Raw genomic sequence first — 20173 nt, forward strand, 5'->3', positions numbered from 1 at the left:
GACTATTTTCAGTCAAAACTCGGCTCAATAATGGAGTTCAAAAAGTAGGCTACTTCAAAAAGGAAAATGAGAAGTCACACAGGTGTAGGCTACTATTAATATAACTAACTAACAATGATAATGTGGTACAAGAAAACGAATGTGGAGACATCGTTTCAGTCAGCAAAGATTCATTTTGGAATCTCAAAAGACACCTCTCTCGAAAACATGAACGTGAGCTACGCGAACACGCTGGGAAGAAAACAAAAGGTTAGCAAATTGAATACGGTAACTTGTAACAAAGTGTAAATTAAATATAGCGTAATATTCAAACAAATTCGTTTTTTCATTCAAGTAGACCTAATGGTTCGTTTTATTTAGCCGATTTGTGATTTGATTTGATTTGATTTGTGTCGTCCGTAATAATATTTATATTATTAGGACCATTTATTCGTTTAATTTTACAGCAGTTTGTGTGTATGGAAGCCAATTTAAATTTTAATCGTGCGCGTTGCGCAAATAAAGTTCACTTATCAAAATTCTGGCCTTATAGTTAATTTACTTTTAAAAAATGTATGCATATTTTTGTTTATACAATTTTTATTTATATTATTAGGCCCATTTATTTGTTTAATTTTACAGGACTTTTTGTGTAGGCTATATTCCTTCTTACATAGGCCTGTAATTTGAAATAAAACATTTCAATTTGAAAAATGTTGTTACTCATTAGTTCTTTAGGAGGTAGGGCTGTGGTCTAAGCTAAAAGTGATAAAGCCTACATGTAGATTTTTTTCCTTTTTTGGAGCGAGCGGGGAGCAATTTGAGTGGAGCGCGAATTGAGCGCTGAGCGATAATGAGCGGAGCGGCCTGATGTAGCTTTGAGCGGGGGAGCGGAGGGGTGAACAGTTCCATGAGCAATGAGCGGAGATTCTCGCCGCTCCACTCTGCTCACATGCTCTGGTGTGGAATCAAACAGCCGATGGAAAGCTATCCGACGAGACTCAGGCAGAAATCATGTTCATGGATGAGCTAATGTATTAAAGTTTTATTAACCTTACTGTGGTATGAAGCAGGGCGGGCCCGAGAGCCTCGGACATTTTACAATTCTGTTTTTATTATTATGCTCATATGCCGCAATCGACTGCTGCCGCTCCTTTCGTTTTGTTGTTTATGTTTATTTTACAATTAAAGTTACATTTAATGTCAGCCTCCTTCTTCCCTGAACTTTAACTTTGTTACAGTTACGTTTGATCACTTAAATCAACATTATTTGATCTCATTCTCATGAAACAGCCAGAAGTGCTGAATTACTACTCATACTAAAAATATATTGTATGGTGGAGAAAATGCTGTATTACGGTTACTACAAATAAAGCTCTTTCTGATTATGCTATGTTAGCTACTTGACAGAATAGAGTTGTCTCTGAAGTACAAACATGTTATTCGCGGTAAATCAAGAAAACAAGAGATTCAAACAAAAAGACTAACCATGTTGAACTATATAACAATGGTTCGTTTTCTGTCAATAAAGGAATCCAAACAGCTGCACACCTATCTAATAAAACACATAATATATTAAAGCGTCTTTGGTGTTTCCATGGTTTCTACGGAAGTAAAAACGGAAATCAAGGGTAGCGCGGATATGACGTCACTGAAATAGTTGATTTCTCTGGATTAAAACATTGTTGAAAACACTTCGGATAATGCAAGTACACAAGTCAACAAAATATATAACACTTTTCTAGTGGTTTTTGGATATTTGAATCCAAATATCTTACATATTGTACCTTTAATTCCAGCTACAAAACAATTATTTACAAGCTACAGCCACCATCTTTTCGGGTAACACTCATTACCTGTCTGGGTTACATCAGGAAGAGGGGTCTGCTGAGGGGATGAGGAGGATTGAGCAGAAGAAGAGGAACGAGAGATGGGTATGCTAATCCCAGGAAGAAAAGAGAGGGGCTGCGGGAGAGGGACTGAAGCGCCCTCAGCAGAGCGACTGCTCTCCAGTAACTCGGAGTTAGCAAGACCTCCAGACGGCCTTTGAGGGACAGTTACAGCAACTTATAGGAAGAAGGAAAAACGACAGTATAAGGAGAGGTAGAGGGGGGAAAAAGGAAAAAGAAAGTAAAGCTACAGCTTTTGTAAATCTGTTGATGTGTGTGTTTTAATGAAGGCAAAAAAACACGCATTATATTAAAGTAAATGAGGTTCATTAAATCAAGTTGTGACAGAGCAAGAATGGTCAAAGTCAGGAGCTGAATATACAGCTAGTCTGATGAACAAATTCACAGAGTGCTTCATCAGTTGCTATGGGGATCAGGCTGTTGCTTCATTGAACAGCAGCCGTAAAATTCATTTGTTGTTTTTAATGGGGCAGTTTTCCAAAAGTCAATTAAGACTCCTTTTAATGAACCTAGAAGTCAAGTATGTAAAAAAACCTAATTGTATAAATGTTCAAAACATGATACCTCTCCAAAATAAGGAACCATTTCAGAAACAATCATTTCTAATAAATTTCTTGTTTAAGTCTCTTACGTTATTTAAAAATAACGGTCTTGAGAATTTTATGCAGTTATTCATGCAGGAATTTCATGTAGATATTCAGCATAAATTCAGTTAAAAATAAGAAATAATCAAAATGTAAGATATAAAGTCAAACTGTGAGATATAAATTTGTGACTGCAAGGTATAGAGACTTTATGAGACACACTTGGTTCCAAAGTTTGGGGTTAATAGATCCGGCTATGAGTAACCCACTTCTAGACAAAATAACCTTGAATTTGGTTACATGTCAAAAATAACTTGCGCTATGTACGATATTCCATCATGTAAGCAAAGTAAACAGTGATTACAAGGTGTTCGGTTTCATTTCTTCCCTCATTTCATTTCTTTGTTATCTAATTGATGACTAGTCTATTCTTGGGCTCTATTCAATTTTCACTGACAGCTCAGATTTTGCCTTGTATTGGCCTAGACGTCTGGGCTGTGTTTGGACGGCTATTAGACGTCTTTTAAACGCAAAATTGCTTGCTGGGTATTTGTGATGGTCTGCTGCATTGCCCCGGGTGGATGAGTGTTTGTACCTGAGCCAGTCGGCGGATGGAAGATTTTGGGCAGGGCAGGTGGATGAGCGCGTATGAATGCAGGTATAGTGAAGGCGTACGGGGAGGCGCGTGTCTGCGGGACACTGCCGGCAACACGGAGGGGTTGGACACGGGAAGTGGAGATGATCGGGACAGAAGGGTCAAGAGCGGTGCATGACAGGGGGTACTGGAGAGGAACGTTAGGTGTAATGAAGGAACAGCTCATCCGATCCGGTTCAGAATGAGCTGGGAGTAATGATGATGATGATCATGGAGAGGAACAGACAAAAACAGAAGAAGTAAGAGTGGATGTGTAGTTATGAGGTAGGTGACCAAAAATAAATTATTCCATAAAGACAAAGAGGAACTTAAATGAGCAAGGAATAATTCAGAAGATAAGAAAATGAGTGAAACCAGGAAGAGATGCAGATCTCAGATAAACTCTCACATTCACAAAGTTATGATCTCTGGTATGCTGAGGTCATGGGAATGTGTTATGCAGTTTCACCCACTTTCTGACTCTGACAGATACAAAACAAGCCCAACAATCCAGTCTATCCAAATGCTGGATAGCAACACGAGTTAGAAAATGCATTTCTCTGTATCTGATAAAACACAAAGATGACGTGAAACAAGAATCTATTCAGTTTGAAATGGTTGGTGTGATATTCATGATCTTTGGTTTTAGAAGTAGCAACAATATTGAGATAGATAGATAGATAGATAGATAGATAGATAGATAGATAGATAGATAGATAGATAGATAGATAGATATCCCATAATACTTCAATTGAATCATACCAAAACTAAAATGTTAATTCTAGTGTAAAGGAAATGAAAAATGACATTGACGAGTGGAAAAAGCAGCCAGAGCAGTTAGTAAGCTACCTGTGTCAGAGGGACCCGTGTCTACAGCAGGTCTCCAGGCCTTGTCATGTATTCTCCTAGCAGGAGGAAGAGGAGCTGAGCACAGGCCAAAAGAACAGAGCGACAGAAGGAAAAAGAAAGAGACCATTTGAGAAAAGAATAACAAAAAGTCTACAATGTGAATGAGACTAAATGTTTTGAGATTCTATGTTTGTCATGGCCAGAGCTACTTCTACTATCTGAAATACAGCATTAAACTAGAGCAAACATTAAATCAACTCAACACGACCAAAAACAGCGGTTCTAAAACCAGCAGACAACCACCAGGCTATCTACCCCCTGGCCAATTCCCCTAAAAAAAAAGGAAACAAAGCATAAAAACTTGCAAATAACTGTTTTAGAACAGGAAATGCCTGTTTCTAAACTTGCTTCCAAACTTCTGGTTTGAGCTTGAAGTTGCATAAGTATGTGCACATAAGACAGGGAGTTTATGTCAGTATTACCTATTACTGCAGTGGCCATTTTCACTGCTGCACTCAGTCTTTTGTCCTCCTCTTCATCACTGTCATTGAAGTCCTCCAGGTTTCCAATGTCAGACTGCTTCAAACTCATCAGACTCGCCAAACTTTGCATGTCTTCATCACTGAATACACAATACAGAATACAAAACTAATACTTAAAGCAGTGGTTCTCAACCTTTTTGACTCCAAAGCCCCCCATTGTCCACAACAATATTCAAGTATTCTTGAAATCACACCTTTATACTTGGGCTTTCTCATATATCCAGTTTTTTTAAGACTGAGTTGGGAACCCTAGTTGTTAAGAGTGTGAATAAAATAAGAAATATCTTGATTTTTAGTAATTTTATCTTATTTTAATGTGTGTTTTGTTTTAAAGTCATCTTGAGGTCCCCTTGTAACTTTGCTGAGGCCCCCTGGTTGATAACCACTGACTTAAAGTCACCATGAAATCATAATTGACAATTTCTTTTAATCTAATATTGCAGTATTCATTATAAATGATTTATCCGCGCAGATAATTTTTTTACTCATGTGCCCTCGTAAAATTTAATTAAAGTGGTCATGACATGAGAAATCAAATTTGCCTTGATATTTTGATATATAAGAGGAGATCTCTGTATCAATTAAAGCAAATTTAACGTTAGCTTTGACGCATCCCGTTAAACAGCTTGTTTGCGTCTCTGTACAGACTTCAGAAGGATCCCAGCAACAGAAGCAAGGGGATGGTTTATTTTAATTGCGTCCCGGATCGCGTCTGAGGATTATATGTTTGTTCGGAGCATTTTGTTTTGTCAACGAGGCACAGTGTAATGGAGAGTTCGCAAATAAACTTTTGCTGAAAGATGAAGCAGTCAGCAGTATAGGATCTGACAGCAGCTCCATCACAAACTGTAAGTAAATGGTTTCATAATACTTTGTCTGTAAATGATGATTTTATAGGGATAATGTTTTACTTTACAAACTCATGTGCAATAGCGAGTAGGCATTGATATTGTTTACTATGCAGTGAGGTTAGCTTAGGGCTGCACGATTAATCGAAATTAAACCGCATGCGATTTGGCAAAGGCAGCAATTTTTTTATGCGCAGCTTGTCAGTGAAGCACGGCTCTGTGAACGGTAGTAAACGCTGCTCCATCTGAAAGCCAGAGGGCGCTCTCACGCAGAAACTCTAAATATGCCCCTCAGAAGTATGATAGCGCACCAATGGGCATACTATCCCTTAATTCACTTTGATTGATTAAAACATGACTAATAAACAGACGACTTCAACAATATATGGTTTATCTGAGCTCTTCAAGCCTTCTCGGGTATGATAATTAAGTATATATACTTCAATGCTAATCAACATAGCCTTTATCACTGTATAGAATACTATGAAATAATATGTTGTGTGCCTTATTCTGTGTAAGAAGCCACATCATCTCACAGAAGGATGTTTTCAAACACTTTAAAGCAAATTATGAACGTTATGAAGCGAGTTTGGAGTAAAAACGTGAAAATAACTGTTTTTCTGCATAGATATATTTGTGGGGTTTTTTGTACAAAAAACTTTATTATCATAATAAGTGAACCTAACATATTAAAATAATTGTAAAAAATCCATGTCATGACCCCTTTAAAATAACTTCCCCTCCCTCTTGCAGCAACATCTCTTCTCTTCTCTGATGATCTGTTTACTGGTGCAACCTGTCGACCAATAGCAAACCACAACCCTCTTATCAATTCCAGATGGACAAAATCATTTCCCGTCCTACATTTTTTCTTGTTCGAGAAGCTGGCTTTCTAAAACAGACTATAGATCAGTAAAGTAAATAAAATTGTATTTGACACGGATGTTTCTGCATCATTACACAGATCTAGGATCAGAAACACTCCTTCCTAGTGGAACAATGAAACCATCTGAACTCACGTAGCTTTGCCCTCCTTCAGGAAGATACAGGACAGGGTGAGTTTAAGCTTGGCATCCAGCACTTTCACAGACAGAGGCTTTAATGTAAGCACCAGGTCAAACTGAGCCGGGGTAGCACTCGCATACTTCTTCATGTTAACATCCACTGATGCTAAAACTTTTCGGTGACCCTTCGTTTCCTGTGGATGTTAGGATGAGATGGGGTTAGACTGCTTAAAAAGAGAACAGTGCACTGCCAAATCAAGGCCGTCTCTTGATAGGACATATTGCAAAAACGCAAAACACATAAAAGCTTGTTAAACAGCACAAAAAAGTAAAAACAGAAATGCTAACATTGCTAACAGTACCTTTAATAAACAGGGTGAGATTACAAATTAGACATACTCACATTCTCTACGATAAATGTCCAGTCTTTGTCCTCAAATTCATCTGCATTTGGATCCTAAAGGGAAAGTGAAAATTGCTGACGTTGGTTTCATTTCACCTCATGTTTTCAAATTTCAATAATGGACAACAGACATAAATCTGAATATTTATATAACAATGACAAAATTCAGGTTTACAACTTAACCTAAGTTTATTATTTGTATATTTAAGAATTGACACAAATAACCTTTATTTTACAGAGCCCTGGCCTTAAGGACATTTCGCTGATGTCCAAAAAAATGTGACATGGGGAAAGAAATTCAATGCATTTGCATTTTCTCGCAAAAGTTTGGCATTACCCCAGGAAACCTTGTGTTCGCGCGCAAAAAACTTTTGTGTTCCCCCTGAAGAAACCTTGCGATTTCTCAGGAGAATGCAAGCATTTAGTGAGCGAATGTAAAGTTTCTCGGGGGAAGGCAAAACATTTGCGAGAGAATGCAAAAGCATTGGCATATAAGTTTTCCTCCCATCTCATATTTCTTTCCATCACCATGTCCCTTTAGGGACTCCTTACCATTTCTTGTCATATACATTACCATTCAAAAGTTCAGGGTTGGTAAGATTTTTTTTATGTTTTTGAAAGAATTCTTTCTACAGGCTACTCTTTCAAGGCTACACTTATTTGATCAAAAATACCATAAAAACAATAATATTATGTAAAATTATTAAAATTTTATTTAAAATAACCGCTTGCTGGTTTAATATATTTTAAAATGCCATTTATTTCTGTGACGGCATCATTACGCCAGTCTTCAGTGTCACATGATCCTTCAAAAATCATTCTAATAGGCTGATTTGACGCTCAAGAAACATTAATTATTATCAATGTTGAAAACAGTCATGCAGCTTGAAAATTTTGGTATAAACTGTGAGACTTATTTCAGGATTCTCTGATTCATAAGAACAGAATTTATTTGAAATATACTTTTTTGTAACAATGTAAGTGTCTTTACTGTCAGTTTTGAATTTAATATGTCCCTGCTGAATAAAAGTATTAATTTCTTTAAAAAATAAAAATCTTACTGGCCCCAAACTTTTGATTGGTTGTGTAAATGGAATTATTTTTAATTATTATTATTATTTTTTTATTAAATAATTGTTTTTGTAATTTTACAATATCAAAACCATGGTACAGGTGTCTCATGGCAGCACATACAATCATCCATCAACTGGTAGTTAAATTATTGGGTGAAGGATACTAGCAAAAGATAAATAAATAAATAAATAAATAAAGAGTGAAGAAATAAAGACATTCAACATTCATTCTCAATAAAGTTCCAAAGAGGGGACCAAATACGCCAGAAATCATTAGAACTCCGGCGTAAGTCACAAGTTAGCTTTTCTAAAGGAAGGAAAATAGCAATTTGATTCATCCACATATTAACAGAAGGGACATGAGGAGTGGACCACAACAGGAGTATACATTTTCTTGCTAAGTAGGTACAAAGATGCAAAACACATTCTAAATCATGATTGAGGTGTAATTCCGCTTTATAATTCAGGAGATAGATACTCGGGGATAGAGCAAAAGATTTACCAGTAACTCTCTGAACAATTTTATGTATTTCTTTCCAGTACACCTTGATCATGTCACAGCTCCAAAACATATGCATCACTGTGCCAATATTAGACTTACACTTGAAACAAAATTGGGAAACATTAGGAAAAATCTTATGGAGACGAACCGGTGTTAAATAAGTCCTGTAAATGAACTTAAAGTTTTGCTCGTGATTCAATATTGAAGCCCCTCTAAAAAAGACACCGGTGCAGATCGATTGCCACGCCTCATCACTGAAATTTGTCTCAAAGTCTTTTTCCCATATCGATTTCAGAGGGTGAAAGGAGGAAGGCCCGACATTAGATAACATATTATAAAAAACAGAAATCTGCCTTTTGAGGGAAATTGAAGAATGCAATTGTTTTTCTATATCAGAAAGATCAAAACGTATTCTATCATCCTTTAAAAGTGATTCCAGATAATGTCTTAATTGCAAGAATTTGTAGAAATCATTGTTGTGTAAATTAAATTGCTGTTTTAATAACTGAAATGATTTCAGATTGCCCCGTAAATGGAATTATTTTAAAAAAAATTGTGATGCTTGCTGTACCTTAAAGAGAGTGACTGTGATGTCCACGCTCTCAGGAACCTGCCAAACCACAGTCCCCCTGTATGGGTTCTTGATCCCCGGTTGCCAGCCATGAAGCTGATGATCACATTGAGAATACTGCTATTAACAAAGCTGGTGATACCCAAACATACGTTTACACAATGAAAAAATAAAGTCTTAACATGCAAACTGCATGAACAATGATTATGCATCATGATGTATGAAAGGATTAGAATTCAATACAATCATTCCAATGTATTTGTGAAACGAGCAGAACTATTTGTGTTGAAAGTATAATGACATCCCATTGCAACCAATTGTTTTGTGTGTATTTCCTTCTACTGTGCAAACACATCAATATTTTCAATGCGGTTACTAATGACACAAATACTGAGAGTTATGTTCCTCTTCTTTAAATTTCATAAAGATTCAATTTAAAGAACACATCCTGACTTTAATAGCAAAATTCTGTTTAAACATAACCTCAAACATGATTGAATAACTATTATGTGCTGTTCTGCACTTATAGTAGTGATCTATTCAAACAGCTACTAAAGCATTAGCTATTTCAATTGGTTTGTTAGCACTACCTTTGATAAATATATTACACTTGTTTCAGTCTTATTTGTATCACTTTGGATAAATGTGTCTTGTAGATGAATAATCGTCAAATAACCCGAGTCATATCTTTATATAGGCTAGTAGGCCTACTTGAAAGTTACAGTAAAAACCCACATCCTCTAACCTTGGTGCAGATGCGTCTGTTTCGCCTGGTCCAAACCACTCGCAGTTTATCTGGCTGCCTGTGAATAACACATAACAAACAATATAACACAAGTACAGTGCAGAAACACAACTGAAAGTACATGTAACATACTATCATTTAGCTTGATTAGTGAGCATGTAACATTGCTTGAAGCGATATTGCACTTGACACATAAAACTGTGATAATATAATTAGGATTTTCAGTCATACACTTAAGGGTATTGCTAGGGTTTTGCTTTATTGAGGTTAAGCATGTAGAAGGGGACTACCATCATGTGCACTCAGTTTGGTTATTAGGTTACTCATCTGACCCACATACAGGAAAGCATTATCCAGCGTCATTGCATGGAATGCTGCAGCTTCTTCAAGAGCAAGTAAAACACACTTATTCCTGTTCTAACAGGCTGACATTGTGTGCAATGTGAGTGAGTAATCACAGATGACTATTTTAAAAAGTAACTGAAAGACCAATCATGGGATGACAGGCCAAGACGACAGGCCAAAATCCACCACGTGACTCATTTTAAAGGGTTAGTTTACCCAAAAATAAAATTCCTGTCATTAATTACTCACCCTCATGTCGTTACAAACCCGTAAGACTTTTGTTCATCTTCGCAACACAAATTAAGATATTTTAACGAAATCTGAGAGATTTCGGTCTCTCCACTACAACGCTTAAAAAGTTCATAAAGAGATCATTAAACTAATCCATACAAATTTAGCAGTTTATAACCAATGAGGTTCATTCTCGTGTTAAGCAGCAAGTTTGAGCTTCAGCAAGAACCAATGAGGTTCATTCTCGTGTTAAGCAGCAAGTTTGAGCTTCAGCAAGAACCAATGAGGTTCATTCTCGTGTTACGCATCATGTTTGAGCTTCAGCAAGAACCAATGGGGTTCATTCTCGTCTGATGTCCATTGTCTGTATATGTCAGGAATTATAGCATTAAATAGGGCACTATTTGAGGGGACAGCCATTTGTAGTGGTGTCCGAAACCATAGTGGACATAATTGAGTGCACTCATTCAATCCCACAATGCACCACACTACAACCGATGTAAGCTCAACGGCTAGATAATACCCATAATATACACTCCTTCATGTGGACAATATTAGTGGAGTAATGTAGGGAATAGTGAATGAGGGTATAGGGGCGATTCCGAACACGGCCAATGTTTGTATGCGAATTTAAGCCTGAATTCAATCTGTTCATCATATAAAGCAATCGAGTCTTTTCAGAAAATTTGGACTAAAAAGCTCAACTCAAATGGAGATTAGATTTACGATCTCTTCATGAACTTTTTGAAGTGTCAAAGTGATACAGATGGTGCCCAACCAGAATGCGACTTTTACCGCCGCCGTTCCCGCGGCGGCAAAATTGGGATGTGTATTTGCTGCCTTTTACCGCTGAGTGGCGCTGTAATCACAGACTTTGAAAAATGTCAGTTTATTCTCTTTAATGCCGTAATCTGCCGCGGCAGTAATCTGAGCTGAGGTCACAGATAAATTTAAGATAAATATTGTGGTTAAACGAATTCAAATTCATTTAATTTAAACAAAGTAGACACACGTTAACATTGTGTGCCCAGTTTTTCTATAATTTAGAAAGGCTATGTCAATAGGTTACTTGTCATTTACTTCGTGTTATTTTAATGTGTTTGTAGATTTATTAACTGAAACATAACAGTGAAATAAATTAAAATAATTTACCGTAAAATTAAAACATTTTCAGGACTTGCAGTTACTAACCGATGTTAGTCGGTTTAAGCATTATTTCTTATATTCAGAATTAGGCTTACATGTTGTTATGATTATCAGTTGAATTCTTTAATAAATAATCAACCACAATGCCTATTACTACTGCCGCAGCAAAAATAAACCAGTCGAATTTCAAAGTCGTTCGCGAAATTACTATAGGCTATACCGGGCAAGTGACAGGGCAAAACAGCAGCAACTGCGGCATTTTAAAAGGTAAGCTTCCTATCTGTTTATTTAAAAAAAAAAAAAAAAAAAAAAAAAAAAAAAAATCATTATTTGAACAAAAATGAGACTGATTGAATATGTTAAAATATAAACAAACAAAGCAGAGAATAAAACAAACTTTTAGGGAAAAAATATAGGCCTATTATGCTCAGAATTGGTTAACATTAACGAAAGCAAAATATGTAAAAATACATTTCAAACAAAATAAAACAAAACAAATTCGTGGCCGAGTGGTAGGCTATAACTTACGTTTCAAATCCCGAACAAACATGGGCTACTTTTTTATTATTAATTTGATTTGATAGTTCTAAAATATTGCTACACCATATTGTTTTTTTTCTCCTATAGCCTATAGGCTATTAAATATTTTATATTTTTAAAATAAAATTACCATTCATTTCCATTTTACATTAGGGACAATCTTTTTCCAACAGAATGGCTGAACATCTGCATAATAATAATAATAATAATAAATAAATAAACAGCACAAGGTCTTGTAAAAACACTTTTTTTATTTTTTGACATAATTTTTTTTTTTTTTTTTTTTTTACTTTTAAAACAGAGAAAATAGTAGACCGAGGCTATTCAGACGATATCTGTGGTCAATGCATTAACAATAGACTCTCTGAGCTTCAAACGATCTGAGATCGAATCTCAGTATAGCCGACAGTGTTTATGTTTTTCCGTTCTTGATGCTTAAATATGCAACTGTTTATTAAAGTCAATCATCTTGTTTAATTATCAATTGTACATTAACATAAATTTGCTACATTCCAGTTGGGCCGCTGCACGCTATGACATATCTGATGAAGGAAGACTGTTAGCCGATTGCACCAGAAAATGAAGATGATGAAGCTCGTCTTTAATCTGCTAAATTATGTTTTTTTGTGTGTGTGAATCATTCACGAGATTGAGATGACTGACAGTTATACCCGGCCATAGCAACGGTAGACATTTTCCAAAACAGATCGAACAAATCAGAAAAATACTTTCAATACAGTATTGCTTTCAATTAAAAAATAAACAATGAAAATGTAAAAGAAAAAGAAAATTAATTAAGTTTGAAAACCCATCGCACATTTCAAGGTATGAATAAAGTGTCGGGACAGTTTATTTATTTAAACAGGGTTGCATCGATTCGATAGAGTTTATTCCCTTTGCGATGCAAAATAAGAAACATTTTAAATTTATTGTCAAAGAAATTGCAGCTAAATTAAAAAATGAAAACGGTACAAAACGAAAAAAAAGTTCAAAGCAACATAAATTAAGAACAGGCGTTTTTCTTTGCCTCTCGCGCTGGATATTTTTTTAGTAAGTTTGGTCTCCCTCACTGCGCGCGGCGGGTCTTTCTCGAAATTAAGCATTTCAGCGTAAAAAACACCATACAGCTGATAATACTGTATATGTCGCTGTGTGTCATCCACACAAATCACGAAAGAAAAAACTGTAACAAATAGCTTTTGTTCCTTCAAAGATACAACACGCCTTGCTGAATTCACCTACAATAAAACGAGGTGGGTCGCGAATTAAATAGCTCTGTATCTGCTAAATTGAAATTGTGTGTGGAAAACCTTTAAATACAATCAATAAAACTACAATATATAATTTAATAAGATATAGGGCCTACTGTACATAGGCTATGGACTTTTGGAGATTTTGAGATTAATCCTTAAAAGAACTTTGCCTTTGCCTGCTCATCAGGCTGGCTCCGACACTCTCCATATGCAAGACGGAACATTAACACCTCTGTCCTGCACCCCCACGATAAAGCAACTATTGCCTTCTCCAAACCCCCCACAGGCTAGCTGAGTTTGCAAAACAAAACAAAGAGTTTGCCACTCGTTGTGGTGTGCCAAAACACTTCATTATAAACTTCAATATTTCATTCAAAACAATCTCAAAACGCTTTGTGACATTTTGAAAAGCCGTGGATGCATTACTGCCACTGGAACCATGAACGCAAATACTGGTTCTGATTTTATTGTTTGTCGTTTAAACGTCATATATATATATATATATATATATATATATATATATATATATACAGAACTGCTTTTGAAATTACGATTGGAATTATTATAGGCTACAGAAGTAAAGTCATTGTATAATATTTGTTCCTTAGTGTAAAATGGAAATGCATGGTGATTTTATTTTGTAAATAGGCTATAAGCAAAAAACTATGTTTTAGAACTAGACAAATCTCTCTGCATCAACAATAGACTATAAAATGCATTAATAGGCTAATATAAAAATATCAATAGTCTAAGTTAGTTCGGGATTCGATCCCGTGTCATCTAAATGATCGTAACGTAAGTTCAACCACTCGGCCACGATTCACTCGTTGCGACATGGCCTAATGTTCCAGTGTGTGTTCGCTCACACGAGCGAGAAGCGCTCTTCATTCAAATGAACGCGCCGCCGCGTTTGTCGAACACTAATTCAACATGCCAGAATAAAACCTGGCTTTGGAACAATGCATAGCGCCACTCGTCGTGGTCTGTGCCAAAAAAATTATAATAATTTAGTTTCATTTATTTCAGTGTTAGTGTTTGAGTTAAAAAAAATCCTCTACAAATTATATTAACACAAAGTCGGCTGTAAGAGTCCTTTATAGGCTAAGTAAAAAGCAAAGGGCTTACAGTCTTAACATTTAGGCTACTTTGCTTAAATTCGATACATTTATTTTCAGTAGGGCCTAATAAATTTGTAGGGATGTAATTTCAGTATGCTTTACCAACGCTATGTATTCAATTAAAGTTCCAAGAGGTCTGGTATATATTTCCTTCCCAGCTGACACTAATATGCAAGTGCACAGCAAAAATCACAACTTGTGCTTGCTGCGAACGCAACTTATTTAAGGTGTCTCAACTGTACACAGTCTACCCTACAGTGTGAATTCGTTACAAGGTTTCATTTAATTATTTTTTTTCCATCTATGTTGAATATGAAAAGTGAACAGCACGAGTAAGATAGGATGCATTAGGCTATATCGAGAGATGGATATGGAGTGGGTCAGACATGATTTTGACCACTTCATTAAGTTTTGTTAAGTAGAAAACCTTTCTTTAAAGTGAATTTCGTTTTCTATAAATTGTATCTTAATTTTAACCAATTTTTCATCAACCAATTGCCTGTATTTAATAAGTAAGAGAAGCAAATATAACAGACACTAATCATGGAGGCGCCCGCGCGGTCACTTGCGTCAGCTGGAGCGCATCTCATCCTAACTTAACGAAACTCAGCGTATGCCTCACACAGACATGATAAATACATCAAATACACAAAGCTTGAAATGCCTTCAAATGAAATAATTCAAAACGAAAAGAAAAGGCTACTCTCTGATAATCAGATTATGTCTTTATGTGCATTTATCTCTAGGTGCGTTCACTACAAATATGGCGATCGTCAAGAAAACACTAGTTTATTGATAAAAATCAATGCACGCATCACCGGATTTACAAATACACATCTTGCTTGTTGCACGCACACATATTATGTCGACAAAACGATATTATGATATAACGAAATATTATGTTGAAATAACATTATTATTAATAATACATCTTTTAGAATATTTGATTAAATGCTGATTGTTGCGCTTGTTCAATTTAATAAAATTAAAACTTTAATTGTGATAATTCAAATAATTGAAAATTAAATATTTAGTGGCCAAGTTTTGCTAATTTATTATATAGGCTATTATATGCCTATTGCCTATATTAAGTAGGTCATATTAAGACAAGGCATATATTAAGTTATTTTAGCTGTTATGAGAAAAAATAAATCTAACGAAATCTAAAATCTAAATCTAATAAATCAAAAAAAAAAAAATTCTAACGCCAATTCAACATGCCAGAATAAAACCTGATTTTTGAACAATGCGTAACGCCACTCGGCCTGGTGTGCCAAAACACTACATTTTAAACTTCAATGTTTAATTCAAAACAATCTCAAAACGCGTTGTGTCATTTTTTTAAAGCAGTAGCCAAGCCAATATAGATTAAGGGCATTGAAACCAGGATCTTAACTAAAACGCGTTCCGCGTAATCTCTCAAAATTTATGCCACACTACTCCATGTATTTTTTTTTTTAAGGACTGCTTTTGAAATCACTATAAATTACTATGCAATTGTATCGCTCACGAGAGCTCTTCATTTATCTAATTCCTCAATAGAATAGTAAAAATATTTAGCGTCATTGCTCCTAATATCGTCTCTATTTTTAACTTTTGATTCTATTTTTTCAGTTCTAAAATTGATTCTATCTTTAGTTCTATTCTGTTGTAGCCTTATAGGCCTATTTATATATATGAAAAATATGCCTATTAGGCTTAGGGTTTTATATTTAACCCACTTACATTTTAAAATACGGCAATTGCTGCTGATTTGCACAATGTCCCTTTGCGCCACCTGGCGGTCATTTCGGGAACGACTTTGAAATGCGGCTGGCTTATTTTCGCCGCGGTGATTTCGCCGCGGCGGCTGGCGCGGCGGTAATAGGCATTCTGGTTGGGCACCATCTGTAGTTGTGTAGCTGTCATTGGAGGGACAGAAATCAGTCAGATTTCATTTAAAAGATCTTTATTTGTGTTTCGAATATGAACAAAAAAGGTTTGTAATGACATGAGGGTGTATGACAATTTTTTTCCTTTTCGGGTGAACTACCCCTTCAAAATATGATCATTCCAAAATTCCAAAGCAACACAGCATATAACGAAACAAATAAATTAGAAGGGTCATATCTTGAGGATAAAAGAGTTCATTGTACTAAGAAAACACTGTTATTTTCATCTCAAACCTTTCTCCCTAGTTCAACTAGACCATTTATTGAAACAATGCTTCATTCAATTCTTCCACAACTTTGACATCAGACAGATGAATAGTTGGCCGCCCACATTTAAACGCCAACAATACCTATTCTGTATGATTAAAATCAGAGATTAACAATATTTTTTTCTGATTCCTGATTTGCATAAATTGATGCAAAAAAAACAACCTTAAAACTAACATTATAAATGGACATCAGGCAAAAATAAATTAGTAATAACAATAAATATATTGACTTTTATTCCCAATTAAAATATTACCTTTTCAAAAGAGAAGTGCAAGTTAATTGTAAGCTACAGTGACTGAGGTGTGAGGTGGGTTTCCTTTAAGCGTGATTGTGGGAAGCATAACCTGAGACTTGCTCTACTTTACCCTCTCTCTCTCTCTCTTTCTCTCTGAATGGAGGGTGTGGTCTCTCTTTACACTAACATTTTTAGATTAGCTGTTTAACTTCTACGCCATTTCCTCATGGAAGTGTTTTTGGTTCCTGTGTCTCATTTTTTACCACTTTTTCTGTTTTGTTTTTTTGCCAAATTACCTTTGATCTATTTCTCAAAAGCAATGCTTGAGTACTAGTTTTGAACATATGAAAAAAGTGAAACAATGTTGATTTTGTTTGAATCATTACTGCAAAAGTACAAACTATGACCAACCATACACTATTTACATGCAAATGACTATGCAGTTATGCAAATCTCATATCAGTCAGGCCGTTCCTTTAATCTTGGGATATCAGCTACGGGATTTGCCTGAAAGAACCGTTTCCAGGCATCCCATGCAACCCACCTGTTTCATCTATCACTCAATAGCACACCTGGAAAAGTGCTGATCAGACAAATAAAAGGGACATAACGTGTTTTTATAAAATAATTTCCTCAAACTGATGAAAACCAGACGATGGACAGTAGACTGTCTACGCATGTTAACGTTGTTTTTGAAGTCATAATAAAGGAAAGGAAAGGTGGAGGGAGATAATCATGGGCCTCTGGGTCTCGTATTGCAGGTCAGTGTCAGCAACAGCTGTGTGAATGGATGCAAGAGGCCAAGCGACGTGGTGACAGTCATGGGGTTAACAGAAATAGACAGGGAAATGGCACATGGATTGATATAAAGCTGCTGAAGCACTGTGTGCTACCTTTATAAAACTGCATAAGACGGGAATCAAGTTAATGCCCACTTTTTACATTTCAGGTATTCGATGGTGCAATGTTTAAACTTAAGTGCATAACTGTTACACATATTCTTTTTTTAATGTTCACTAAGATCAACTTACAGAGACTGTTTCAGTTGTAGACAGTCTTGTAACACTGACCACATTTAACATTCATAGCCGAGTCATTTAACTGATAGAATCGAACAGCTGTTCTGAGGTCAGTTGTGGAGTCACTAAGTCATGTGACTACACAAGACACACTGTCAATGGCCACAGAAGTCAGATGACATCAGCACAGCAGCTAGTCAAATCTATCCAATCTCCTGCATTGATGAATGGGGGGGGGAGGGGGACCGCCGAGTGTTGTAAGTAACACAGGGTCAGTGTAACACTCAGTTTGACAAGTCAGAAAAGAGCTGTGGAGATGCCATCAATATTAGACGCTCACATAACTTTTTTGAGCTCGCATGAGAAGTAGCATGTTACTGTGAGCAACATTGTACATTTTATGAACAAAAAAACAGATTTTTCAAATTTTATGAAGATTATTTTTTGCTTAGCAATCATTGCATTGTAGATACAGTTATTTGACTTGCATCTGAAGTAGCTTTTCTCTAGTTTAATTTGATGCTTTGGATTCATGCCCATGCTTCAAATCCATGCTAATACAGGTAAGTTACAATAAGTTATGGCTGTTAGGGGTGGGGATAGTTGTAACAGTTCATTAAAATGTTACAACCAACCCCTTATGATGATTCCAGTGTCAATCACATCCCCTGTTAAGACAAAAATCACATAAGTTTTTTGTTGTGCATTGAGGAATTTATGTAGTATATGTTTCCATCATAGTTTGCATCATGTCTTTCTTATCAGATACTAGGATTATTCGCCTCAATTGAGCACATACACATACATTTTTTGTGCACATTTTTAGAATGTATGCACATCTCGGCATTTTTAATGCGATTTCCCTAAAATTCACATAAAATAGGTGGATGGCAACATAGCTAGTGAGCGAACTTATGTGACAGGAATACAGCACACACACAAACACACATGGCAATTGTTTTGTGCTAAATTTAAAGTCCTTAAAGAAATACAATGAGCAATTTAAAGTAACAAAAAACATTGTACTTGATTCAAAACTTATTCTTCAATAACATTCTTGCATAATTTTAGATTGTGTGGATCTTATTTCAGCAAATTAGCTCTCATTGTTACAACTTCTCCAGCCTGTGTTCCAACTCACCCCACTAGTTTGACATTAACTCACATAATTTGTGATTGTGTTGTACATGTCCAAGAGAGTTATATTCATAGCTGACAAATGTGGCTACCATTTACCAAATTTTGAGAGATATAGCACAAACCACCACCGAGTTACCGATGCTCAAACAAATGGTGTTACTTTCATCCCAGGTCTCCCCCTATACTGAAATATGCTAATATTATTCAATGTTCCATAAAATACACTATTATTAATGTTAGTATGTTTTTATTTATTTAAAGAAACTACTTTTATTCAGCATGGAATGGAGTGACAGAAAAAAGTGACAATAAAGTCTTCTATTCCACATAATTGCAGTTCTTTTAAGGTTTCTATTCATCAAATTATCCTGAAAGAATCACGGTTTCCGCAAAAAATATTAAGCAGCACTCCTATTTTCAACATTGATAATAATAAGAAATGTTTCTTGAGAAGCAAATCAGCATATTTGAATGACACTGAAGACTGGAGTAATGATGCTGAAAATTCAGCTTTGCATCACAGGAATACATTACATTTAAAATATATTCAAATGTAAAACAGGTATTTTAAATTGCAATATTATTTCTCAATATTACTTTTTTTTTTTTTTTGGTTTATATTTTTGATACAATAAATACAGCCTTGGTGAGCAACAGAGTTCAAAAACAAAATCTTACCAAACCAAAACATCTGAGCGGTAATGTATAAAATATGTGTCAACTGTCAAAAAAAGACAACATGCAGTGTAGAGTCTCAAAGTGGACTTGCTTCTGCCAACAATAAAGGCATGTCTACAACATATGCTACAACATCCCTTTATGCTTTCTATGGCTTGATGCATATTTTTCCATCAAAAAACCAAATTAAATAAAAAAAACGTTGACATACTTTCTAATCATTCAAATCCAGTCATTCCACATACTACAAATTCTTCTAAGCTAGCCACATTTTTCTTAACACAGACTGTATGATGAAATGTAGAGTATGGACTTGCACATGATAAGGTAAGACCTGGAAACTAGTTGCTTTTGGGAAATTATCTGTTGCAGAGAACAAGAACATTATATGACAAATAATGAATAATGTTTATGATATAATAATAATATAATGATTTCTTTCCTTACTGCCTCTAACTAAATAAAAATGACAGTTTCCTGTCTGTGTTGGAGGATCACATCAATAGGCTACTGTTTATAAATATGATTATCCTTCAACAATCATTATTTTAATGGCATATCGATTACCGAATAATCCACTGTCATGATGCTAATGCACATTAAATGATGTTGCTTGTTCGGGG

At 35.5% G+C, this 20173-nt stretch overlaps 1 protein-coding gene across 6 annotated transcripts in view; it reads right to left on the reverse strand.

The window, feature by feature from the left end:
* ehbp1l1a (EH domain binding protein 1-like 1a) overlaps positions 1-20173 on the reverse strand; it is a 44505-nt gene that overhangs the window by 23141 nt on the left and 1191 nt on the right. For 4 of the 6 annotated variants that reach the window (XM_084108059.1, XM_084108062.1, XM_084108058.1 and 1 more), the window contains exons 2-9: positions 9645-9702; positions 8900-8995; positions 6754-6807; positions 6366-6544; positions 4439-4578; positions 3957-4031; positions 3069-3314; positions 1836-2045 (exon numbers count right to left, since the gene is read on the reverse strand). In XM_084108059.1, coding sequence (XP_083964185.1) covers positions 1836-2045; positions 3069-3314; positions 3957-4031; positions 4439-4578; positions 6366-6544; positions 6754-6807; positions 8900-8995; positions 9645-9702 — 1058 coding nt within the window. The remainder of the gene's footprint in view (positions 1-1835; positions 2046-3068; positions 3315-3956; positions 4032-4438; positions 4579-6365; positions 6545-6753; positions 6808-8899; positions 8996-9644; positions 9703-20173) is intronic. The other 2 variants (XM_084108060.1, XM_084108061.1) reach the window with 2 other exon arrangements.

The sequence above is a fragment of the Abramis brama genome (assembly GCF_963993115.1).
Source record: "Abramis brama genome assembly, chromosome: 3".
NCBI lineage: Eukaryota > Metazoa > Chordata > Actinopteri > Cypriniformes > Leuciscidae > Abramis > Abramis brama.